Genomic DNA, 11,426 nt, shown 5'->3' with positions numbered 1-11,426 from the left:
ATCTACTTGCTGAGACTCCGCTGGGAGGACAGGATTTTTCATATTTTCCATGAGCAGCACTGGTGTGTGGCTTACTTCACTTCTCAGGCCCCAGCTGAGAGGATGGCATAAAATCAGGTATAGGAGCTAATGGGACTTTGCTGGAGCAGGACATAAATTTGCCACTCCAACAGATTTTTATCTCTCACATCTCTGCAGTGTTCCTGACAATTTCCAGTGCCTACATCTAAAGGAATTGGGGTGATTTTTCCCAGGAACTGTGAGGCAGCTCTATGAGATGTTTTGCCAAAAATAGCTTTATTTAGAGCCCTGAGCAATCTGGATTGTGTGTACCTGATCCGGACTGACCAGAGACAGCTGGAAGAAACCCCACACCTAACAGTGAATAAACACCAGTGCAGAGAAACTGCAAGAAATGGGAATCTCTGCTGGAATCCCAACACTTTCTCTTAGCGTATGAAGCAGGAGGAATGTGGAGACAGTGAGCAAACTCCATCACATCACAAGGGGGAATTAAGCTCCAGCAGGAAAGGGCAAGCTGCAGTTAGCAGCTAAGTAAAACACACAAAGCACCTGGTTTCTATATTGTGACTTGTTCCCTGACATTCCCAGCTAATGAGATCATTGGCATCATAATCCTGGAACTGTTGAGGTCCTGGCACAATATCAATTGCCTTTTTCTTCACCTTCCTCATTAATACCCCCTCTGACTTCTCCTCATAGCAACCTAAACTGCTTCATGCTCTGCTTGCCTCTCTTCCCAGTCCTGCTTTCAGCTGCCAGCTCAAACTTCTGCCTGTCCACCCACTCGTGGTATTGTCTTCCATCACTGATGGAGTACCATTCCTCTACTTACCTTGTAGGCTCACTCTCTCCAGACACTGCTTTTTGAGCTCTGGCAGAACCGCTCTTGCCAATGTCTCTAATAAATCCCTTATAAGCTTTTTTATTCCAAAAGTGGCTTAAAAAAATCATTATCTTCTCAAAATCTTGTCCTTTGGCTTCCTGGGAGACTGTTTCAAAGAGAAGGGAAATATTCTATCTTCTCCTTGTCCACGGGACAATGAAATGTAGGCTGTAAGTGTAATACACAAGACTGATTGGACACTGGGAAAATGCACTCATGGTAGGAATAATGCAGTGGAACAGGGGAAGTCTGGGAAATCTGCAGCTTTGTAGTTCTTAGCGAAGAGGACAGAGCAACGAATCTGGAGTGATACTGTGTTGGGCAGAGGGACAGAGTAGAAACCTCAGTAGTTACAGTTTCAGCTCTCTTTTTCCTCCTTCAGGGGGTACTCCTAGGGAATCCACTTCACTCCCACATAAGGGTCATGCAGCTCTATGTATTATGGTCCTTCTTTCTGTCTTCACCTCCAGCTAATCTCATCCACAGACTGAAATGCTGTCTTGCATACCTGCCATCACATGTACCTCTTTCTGTGTGAAGTGAAACTGTCTCACTAAGGTCTAAGAGATGTATATAACCAAACCATCAATGATGTGGCAGCAGATGGTAAAGCTGTGAGACTTTAAATCATAACTCCAGGAACCAGCTGTGACTTTAACAATTAGTTTTACTACTTTCAGTTAACAGTTTTGATGCCTTCAAAGTACAGGGGCTTTACTCCTCATCTGCTGTTTGGTAATTTTTATTCTTGGGATAAAAATCCATCTTACAAACTGAATGGAGAAAAAAGGACTTGCTATTCTACTGGCTTATCTCAACCAATGTCACCTCATGCAGTCTCACCCTTAGCCAAATACTGACTCACCAACAAGGGGTTAGCAGTGGAAATGGAGAGAGGGTGTACCGGATGACAGATCGGCTTTCACTGCTGGAACCTCTGCAGAGACTGAAAGCCACATACTTTGAATCAGAGGGAGCTGAGCAGTTGTGCTGAAGAAGAGTTAAAAACCACAGTGCAAGGGGGTTGCTTCCCTACCACTTCCTACAGTGGAACAGAGGTACAGCCTCTCCAGGAGGGATTTGTGCTCAAAACATGACTCTGGAGCCCCACAATGCCACACCCAGCTAAGGCTCCCAGAAGGTAACTGTTTGCTTTTCTCTAGAAAAGGATTTGGGCCTAAGGAAGTGGTGTTCAAACACCAGTCTCCACACAGCCCGGAACCTGGTATTTCTCCCCTAGCTCTGCCTTGGTCTTGATACAGTTTGGTCTCCCAACATGGGCTGCAGGTACCCGCTGCTCTCTCCAAAGAGAGGCTTCTGGCTTTCCTGCTTCTGGCTCCTTCTTATGCTATTGAAGTCACTAAACCCTACCCGTCCCTCCTCACTGCTTTGAGATCTGCAGGGAATGTCCAAACCAGGCACAGCCAATGTCACATACTGCCTCTGCTTAGATAAAATGCCAGCATGCTACCAGTCACTCATGGAGAAAACTCTTCTACGCTATCCACTATCAAATCTAACCCTGTAAATGGAGACACATCATACTTTTGACTTTCTATGCCTGCTAAATGTGTTTTATTTTTGAATCCTAAGCATACTGCCCCAAAGGCTTCTCTGAGAAGTTGTTTTTCTTTCCCTGGGTCTGGGTCAAGGAATAGGGAGGACATGAAGATGCTACTGGCACTGCTCATTATATCCAGATCTGCTCTGTTGTGAAACAAAGCCCAGAAACTCCCTCTTTGCCAATGCTTTCCAAGTGGGATGCGCCGCACCTGCTTGAGATGCTTCTATTCTTGGTCTCTTGGTCCGGCTTATCCTCGTGTCTCGAGTTTCTGCCCTCCCAATGTGTATTTGCTCCATTCGTGAAGAATGCGCCTGTTTGCCAAGGACTCTTGTGCCCAGTAGATCCTGGTGGATGGAGCCAAACATCAGGACTCCTGTGAACATGAGGTTCCACCTAAAAGCATCTCAGTCAGAGGCAGCACAACTTCAGTCCCTCTTCATTCCACTGGTGCTGCTTTTGGAAGCAAATGGTTCCTGGAACAAGCCCTGATACGAGACAGCAAGTGTATAAAGCCTAATACTAGAGGAACCATGTGTTTGGGTTTCCTACTTCACTTGTGAAGCTGGCCAGGACTGACTCATCACCGAGGTAGTCTGGGGAGAGAGAGGGTCTCAGATAATTTCCTCTGCATTTTATTTATCCCCACCTATGTTGCAGTCCCAGAAGTACCAGGGAACAGAGGAGTTGTATACCAGGACAGCAAGTGCTGGGAGGAGAGGAAGTGGAGAAAGGCAGAGACTAGGAGAAGCCTTGTGTCCATGCACTTTCTCCTTCACTCTCCCATTCTTCATGCTCACAGCTAAACCTCTGCAGGTATGCATTGACACTGGCAGGTGCACAGTAAGATATTGTATAGGGTGCTGGAAGCCAGTGGGATGGGATCACGAGGCAGCTGTGAATAAATGAAAGTAATGTTCAGTACTAACATGGGCTATGCAGTGTTTCCACATGGTCTTGTCCTCCCTAAGTACTAAACCAGAGAGCAGGCATGTTTCTGACTGCTATAAAAGTGTCCTTGAAGACCTGGTCATCCGTATCCCTATTTAGGGTAGAAGGAAGCACAGAGGGAACTGCCTTTCTGAGCCACAGGTTATTGGAAGCCATGTGTATGAGTGTCAGTTGCCTAGACTTATGTGAAAACCTCTCGTAAGCACAAGCCTATAAGCCATTAGGAGTGAAGGGAGCTCAATGACGTTTCTTTCTACTCCAAAAGTAAGATTTGAGACACAACACTTAACTCCCAGCCAACTCTGCCCCGTGTGGTAGCCAGACTGTAAGGTGCATCGCCCAGCCAAATAGATTCTGCTTTGGTGGTCATTCCAGGCTGGCATTGCACCCCTTGTTGCTCTTCAAAGCACTGAAGCCTTTCTGAGCGATGTTTCTTCACTCAGCCTGCAACACCTCTCCTCAGCCATGGTCATGGCAGCAGCATTAACCAATCATGGGAGTTAGCAAGCTTCAGTGTCAGAAGCTACTTTCACACCTTTAGTAGCAACATTGCTTTCAGAATTGATTTATGGGCATAATTATTCATAGATGGAGGGATTTTTCAGCAAATGTATGGGTTTGTAATGGAGGAGATAAGCACAGTCTCTTAATCCTACCTTCCATGTGGTCATTAATGCAAGTTCCTGGGACGTGGTCCTGTATAGAGGAGGTAAAGCACAGATTAGCATGGGGTGGGTGTTGAGCTCATGTTTCCCTTCTCTAGCCTCAGCCAAAGCATGGTGGTAGCATGGCCCCAGCAAGGTCTCAGATGGCAGCAAACCCACAACCATTCGTGGGCAGGGTGTGACAGCAGCCTCCAGCTCCCTGGGACTAGATGTGTGCCTTTCACATTAGATGCTCAACACCGCCTGGGGAAAGAAGAGGGCACTAAATATCCCCTGCCTTGTCGTCCTTCCTATAATAGCAGTCGACATCTTGGTAGTGCAGAGGCAGAGAGGAAAGCTTTTGCCGCAGTATTGGGGAATGCATCTGAGCAAAGCAGGAGCAGTAAATTTGTTGCCTTTGTGAAGCTGCATCAAGACTTGCAACCTTGCTGTCTTCCCCTGGAACCATAGGTAAGACTGAGGTCTCCATAGTTCCTGGTGCTGTGGTTGCCCGTGCCAGGTGCACCTAGGGAGCGGAAAATCTCCCTGAATCTTGATCAAGTTTTCTTTAAAATAATTAACACTGAATACATACAGCTCTTGGGGACATACCTCTCCCACACATGCCTAAAAGACTTGAGTAAATAAAAAGACATCTCACACTTTTCATCTCTTGCCTAACTATAAAAGTCAGGACTTTTAGAATGTCTTGTGGAAACCCTATCCTAAGATTAAAGGTGATTAAATATAAATAATGAACTATTTAATAATTCAAATTATGAACTGCTTCATAAGGGAAGGATGTTTCCTAGGAAAAAAATGGATATGTCTGGACAACCATTTTTGGTGAGATGACATGGCACAAGAACTGTAGCAGCCTTATACTTCTTCACGTCAACCACACTTTTCCCCAGCACGATGCAGGGCTGGCTACTCTACCAGGGAATGATTACCTCTACAAGGTCCCGGAACTGTCTTGATTCAGATAATGCTAATTTTTCTATTTATGTCTTTGTAAAAAGGGTGAATATATTTTTTTTTAAGTGCTAATCCCATAAATGATATAAATTCCTCATAGAAAACAACTTTATACATTAAAAGTAAACAATGCAGGTCTGATTCTACTTCCGCTCATAAAAATACTTCAGCACCGTGGTCAGACTATTTGTATCAATTCTGCAGCTTTTCCATTTTTTTGCAGCAGAGAAAATCAATACTCTATGTGTTACAATAGAGAAAAGACAGGTAAAATTTCAGACATGGTGTGCGCTGTTTACCCAGGGCAGTGCAATGTACGAATCTTAGCAGAAAATGGTGGTATTTTGAGTGATAGATGTCCTTTTTGCAGCAAGGTCTATTTTTATAGTGGCTCACGAATTGCCGTTTCAATGACAGACATTGTAAAAGGTATGTGGAAATTTTTCCACTGTGTGTTTCCAGTGACACGTTGATGCTAATAAAATGTAATGCTGAGGTTTGAAAATGGCTTTCTGACCCCCCAAAATCTGAGAAATATTACTTTCATTATTACGGTGCTTTGTTTCTTAAGCAGAACAGCTTTATTTGAATTTTGCTCACACAATCATAGCAAAGTTCCCACTCATCGACCGTGTTTTGATGCTTAAGAATATATAGACTTGGATGATAAATTTCTCAGGCAGCTTCCAGGAAAAATGACCAGAAGCGGCCCTGTTTGCACACACACATATTAATGCACGCAGAGGAAAGAAAAGCAATAGATGAATTACACCTTCAGAACAAGGCTCCACCTTACTGTTATAAGTCTCACAAGTAACATAGGGGGAAAAAAGGAAGAGCTGTGGCAAGCTGCTTCCTCTACCCCTCGCTTCCAGCCATGGGACTGGGAACATCCTCTGGCCAGGGTGGGACAGGTCCTCCTCCTCCTGTGGCATTGTCGGGCCCGCAGCCCTGGGCGGACTGTGGCGCTCCTCGAGGGATGCTCCAGGAGCTGCAGATCCTGAGCCGCCCCCGTCGAGAAGGCAGATCCTCCTGATCCTCAGCAAAGTGGGCAGATCCTGCTTCCTTCCAATCGCTATTTTCTGGTTTTATTCTGGGTGTATTTCCATCCCCCCACTTAGCTGAATTTCCACGGTGCTTTAGGCGTGGAACAGCGAAGTCAGATATGCAGAGAAATTCTATGCTGAGAGCCACGCCGGGCCGGGAGCTCGTACTGCAGGAAGTACTTCTTCCCGAGGTAGAGTCAGAGCTTGCGGGAAAGCTGGAAGAAAGGCAGGAGCTTTTCCCCCAAGGAGAATGTTCCTGGGATCATCCCTAGCGCCCCAGACACGTCCCGCTCTCGGCTCACAGCCCGATTCGCCTCTGCTGCATCCCAGGGTTTGCTCCCAACCCTCGGAGAGGCGAGCGCAGCCCTGGAGGGTCTGGCTGCCTGTGCCTCTCACCGGGACTCGGTCATCGAGGGAGACGAACCTTCAAATCCTGCCCGCAGGACACTCGGCGTGGGTTTTTTTCTTTTTGGTTTTATTTTTTTTTCCTTTTTTATTTTTTAATTTTTCCTCTTTTTTTTTTTTTTTTTTAGATTTCCCCAAAAAGACAAAAGAAAAGAAAACAGAACACGCTTCACTTTCCAAATAATAATAGTCCTGGGGGAGGCCTCGGTGGAGACGATGCCCCGGGGTCTCTGGAAGGGAGAAGGACGGCGGGATGCCATCCCTGGGAAAGTCTGGGATGCCCAGCTCTGCGCTGGTGCGGGAGGACCCGCGCCCCGAGTGGGTGGCGCTGAGAGTTCTTCTCCTTCTGTTTCCAGTCCTCCCAGTTCACCCAGGGTAGCACACGCCGCCTGGAATGCCCCTTCCCCGGGGGATGCTGCCTCGAGGGTGCCGAGGGGAACGATGCCGGGCTCGCCGCAGTCCCGGCAGCTCCCCGAGACCTCCTCCGGCGCGCAGCGCGCCTCTCTTTTCGCCACAGTCGAACACTTCTCAGTTTTTTTCCCGCAGAACGGGAGTTTCGGAGTGGAGGCGCCGAGTGTCCCGGGGAAGGCGGCGAGAGCCGGCCGCGGGGATCTCCTGGCTCTCTCCCGTATCCCGGGTCTCCCCGCGGCTCACCGAGAGTCCTGCTGTCTTCGAGGGGCGAGCAGGTCCCTGGAGGCCCCCGAGGGCAGGTTCCCGGGGGGACACGGCTGTAGATCCTCCTTGCCTTGCAGCTCCCCGGAGGACACTGCACAGTCTTGCTCGGGGTCATTGCTGTTGCTCGCCCCTCGCTTTTTGTCCTCTTCCTTCTTCCACTTCATCCGCCGGTTCTGGAACCAGATCTTGATGTGCCTCTCGGTCAAGTTCAACATGACAGCCAACTCCACCCGCCGAGGCCTGGAGATGTACTTGTTGAAGAGAAACTCCTTCTCCAGCTCCAACAGCTGCGCCCGGGTGTACGCCGTCCTCGTCCTCTTATTCTCCTCCTGCTCCACCACGTAGGACCCCCCTGCAAAGAAGGAAGAGTCAGTCCTGGCCACCCGATCACCCCCTCGGGCTGCGGGGAGGACACGCGAGTGGCACAAAGCGGGGTGAGACCCCCGGCAGTGCTGGTGGAGCTGTCAGAACCGCTGCCATTTAATTTTATAACAATTTAATATTTTTTATAATCATTTGCTCGAGGTTTTCAGGAAAATGTCGTCCCTCAAGCCGGGAAAGACGCTTAAGAGTCAACGTTTGCTTGTCGCTGAAATCTCTGAAGGATCCAGGGCCTTTGATCAGGGAATTGTTGAGATTCGCGTGAGAAAAAAAACTAAGGAAAAGTAGAAAAAAATGAAAAGGAAAAGAAAAAGAAGAAAGGGGGGGGGAAAGGAGAAATAGAAAAAGAAAAAGAAAAAGAAAAAGAAAAAGAAAAAGAAAAAGAAAAAGAAAAAGAAAAAGAAAAAGAAAAAGAAAAAGAAAAGAAAAAGAAAAGAAAAAGAAAAGAAAAAGAAGAAAAAGGAGAAAAAAGAAAGAGAAGAAAAAAGGAAAAGGAAAACAAAAAGAAAATAGAGAAAAAAGAAAATTAAAAAAGGAAAAGAAAAAAAGAAGTACAAAACAAACAAACGAAACCAAACCAAAAAGAAAAACTCCTCCAAATAATCAAATTACAAAAAAACCCTCCAACCCAAAACAAAACAAAACAAACCCCAAAAAAGTAATTAAAAAAATTGGTTGACGCAAACCCACAAACAACTAAAAAAATTATTAAAGAAGTTAAATGTCTCCGCTGCCCGGTAACCGGCCCGGGGAGAAGCCAGCCGGTAAGGAAGGGCCGGGGGCTCCCGGAGAGGAGGCGCGGCGGGGAGCAAGCGGCTTTCCCCGACGGGATCTCCGTCCTTTGCACAAGCCACAAGCCACTGGGGAACAACTTCCCGAAGAGGAGTTCGAGGGCGACGGGGGAGTCGCAGGATACCTCCACCGGGCAGCCCTGATGCCACGGAGGCTTCGTCTCTTCACCAGCCGCCGGGAGCCCCGCAGGAGGCACCGGCGCTGTTGGAGAAACCTTGGATTTGTCATTCTCGGAAACAGCGGCAGCAGCGGAATTTTCATCGGTGAGCGCTGGGCTCGAGAGTTCCCGGCGGCAGCGAGAGGCGCTGAAACCCGGGGCCGCCATCGGCAGCGCCGGGAGCGCCGCGGGCTGCGCTTTTGGTCGCGATCGCATCCGTGGGCACAGCGGGTTAGACAGCCGGGATGAAAGAGGCGTTTCAAGAGAGCCATGCGGGCTCTTCCGCCTCCCGTCATCCTATTCCCATGATTTTATATATGTAATGTTTACAAACCTTATGTTTATTTGTTCATAAACCTAAGTATATAAACCTACAAGTATATATACATATATCTGTATGATACAAATATATACACACATATGTATATATATGATATCCCATGCTATGGGATATATATGATGTATCCCAATATTTTATATATGCAATGTTTATAAAACATACATATATATGTTTATAAACATCTGGATAAAAACCTATATATATGATTATATGATTATATGATTATATGATTATATAATATGATTATATGATAATTATATTATATGGTTATAAACCTATGTGTATAAACATTTAAAGACATCTTAAAACACATGCATGTACATACAAGTGTGTGTAAATACAAAACTCTGTACATACACCTATTTGTATGTAGAATAATATAGATATTAAAATAGATGTATGTGCACTAAAATGTTTTAAAATACAAAACTATATATAGACACGTATGCTGTCTATGGATCTGGAAAATATGTTCTGACGGTAAAACTGCGGGAGGCGGCCCCCGGAGAGCCCGGGACGGGGCCAGTCCCGGGAGGCGACCAGTAGCCCCGGGCAGGGCGAGTGGCACTGGGCTTGGGCTCAGCCACCACCTCTCAGGGCTCTTTTTCCCGGGCAAAGCTCCTCGGAATCCAGGGACGCCTGAATCCCAGCGATTCCCATTAAAAACCCCACCTCCTTAGGCTATATAGTTGGCAATCTCCTGCAGCCCCCGGGTTGGGCTGAGAGCGCCCGGCGAGGCTCGGTGCCCCCTTTGTTGGACAGGCGCGCACCGTGCACCCGCGGCAGGAACAGCCCCAGCTCGCACACGCATCCCAGGCACAGCACTGACCTGGGCTTTCCAGGTGAGCTGGGAAGAATTTTCGACTTTTAAGGGAGAAGTTTCGCTTTGCTGTGGGTTTTGTCATTCCTCAGGTATAGGAGACAAAGGCAGGGAGGAAAAAGGATAATTTAAGCATTTGGCTTTTTTTCCGTTTTTTTTTTTTTTTTTTCCTTTTTCTCCCCTTCCTCCAAATTCGTTCAACACAAAGAAAACGATCGGATCCACCCACCCGACACAATCTCTGCCGCCGAGTCCGTGGGGCAGCGCTCCTCTCCCCAGCCCGGCGGATGCGCCTCCGTGGGGAGTGGGACCACTCCCCTCCTCTGTCCTCCCCGTGGAATTCCCGAACTATTTCAGCCTGATTTTAATGCTCCAATCCTTTTTTCAACTGTCTATTTGAACAAAGCCTTTAATATAATATTTGCCGTATAGGCGTGACAAAGGTGCAGGACACGATAACATTGTGCAGGTAGAGACAGAAATATTGTTGGGCAGCGGAACTTTCTGCCTAGATAGGGCTTTCCTCCCCTCGCTGGCAGCTCTGTTTCGTTTGTGCATTGTTTCCCCTGCCCTGGGTTTTCACTTGGAAAAGCGCAATTACGGCTAAAACCTACCAGGAAGCAGGAATGGAGAGGACGGGGAGAGAAGATGGGCTCTGCCGCCCGGGAGAGCAGAAAAGAGGGGCAAGGCGGCTGTCTGGGGGCTTCGGGGGTTGCTCCGGGGCTTGTGGCCTGCCCTGGCAGCCCTGCCCGCAACCCTCCCCTCCCGCTCCACCCCGCAGGTGCCTCTGCGTGCCCGGCGCACCCGCTGCTCGACGGGGCGGCAGCGCCCGGGAGGCATTTGCGAGTCTCCTCGACTTGGCGACAATTAGTTAATCGGTGAAAAAATATTGGTTAAAAATTGTTCGGGACTTGGGCAGAGTGGGGAACACGCCGGCGGGGACCGGAGAGTCACCCTGGAGTTCAACTCGACTGCAGCAGCCCCACAGCGGTGGATCTTGGGGAGCTGGCGGGGGGGAGGAGCGTCCCGGGAAGGTGACCCTCTGGGACCTCTCCGCGCTATCCCCAAGCGGAGGGAGCAGGGCTGGGGCGAGGGAGGGTTCCTGCCAGCCGAAAGGGAGAGAAGCGGCGGGGCAGCGGCAGAGGGAAGCGGCGGAGCTTACCGGCCCACTGTCCCTTCCAGGCGTGCGATTTGGTGGACTTCATCCAGGCGAAAGGCACCTGCACTCGGGGCTCCTCTATCGCCCCGGTGTCCGCCCCGTCTGCGAAAGGCAGCTCGTCCTGGTGGGGAAGAGGAAGGTGAGGGTGGTGGTGATGGTGGTGATGAAGGTGGCAGACTCCGGCATCCTCTGTGATGGGGGGCACCTCGTAAGGTGCAATGTCTGGCGGGCTGCCTTGCTCGAGAGCCCCTAAGCCGCTGGGGTAAGGGCTCTGCTGCTGCCTGCCCATGTACAGGCAGGCGGGGGGGCTGGAGCTGTAATCCTGCGCCTGGGCTCTCTGAAAAGCACACGGCTCCTTGTAGAGCTGCGCCGAGGCATAATACTGCTCCTCGGTGTTCATGGCGAGCGGAGGGGTCTTGCAGCTTAGGGACACATGGGGCTGCTCCCGCTCCCGGCGCCCGGGATGCCTCTTTGACAGCTCGCCGCCCGCCGCCCTGCCCGGCTCCCGCTGCCTCCCCATAGGCGCCGCTCCCCCACGTGAGCCCTCCCGCAGCCCTCCGGGGCGGGGCGCGACCCATAAGAAGCCACCCGGGGTGGCCCTGGCCCGGCA

At 49.2% G+C, this 11,426-nt stretch overlaps 1 protein-coding gene across 1 annotated transcript; it reads right to left on the bottom strand.

The window, feature by feature from the left end:
• Positions 1-6,694: 6,694 nt before the first annotated feature.
• PDX1 (pancreatic and duodenal homeobox 1) lies at positions 6,695-11,216 on the bottom strand. The gene is made up of 2 exons (XM_009566534.2): positions 10,820-11,216; positions 6,695-7,519 (listed from the first exon to the last, which is right to left on the bottom strand). Exons 1-2 carry the CDS (start codon positions 11,214-11,216, stop codon positions 7,143-7,145), a joined length of 774 nt encoding a protein of 257 aa, XP_009564829.2. The 3' UTR covers positions 6,695-7,142.
• Between the last annotated feature and the right edge of the window lie 210 nt (positions 11,217-11,426).

This window comes from Cuculus canorus, chromosome 1 (genome assembly GCF_017976375.1).
Source record: "Cuculus canorus isolate bCucCan1 chromosome 1, bCucCan1.pri, whole genome shotgun sequence".
Lineage (NCBI taxonomy): Eukaryota > Metazoa > Chordata > Aves > Cuculiformes > Cuculidae > Cuculus > Cuculus canorus.
Note: the sequence above shows the minus strand (reverse complement) of the source record. Positions and strands in the feature narration are given on the sequence as shown.

Bases quoted from the DNA above. Each gene is read 5' to 3' on its own strand.
- PDX1 (XM_009566534.2), bottom strand. From the start codon at position 11,216: ATGAACACCGAGGAGCAGTATTATGCCTCGGCGCAGCTCTACAAGGAG. The intron at 7,520-10,819 runs GTAAGCTCCGCC...CCTTCTTTGCAG, and splicing joins CTGGAAGGGACAGTGGGCCG to GGGGGTCCTACGTGGTGGAG.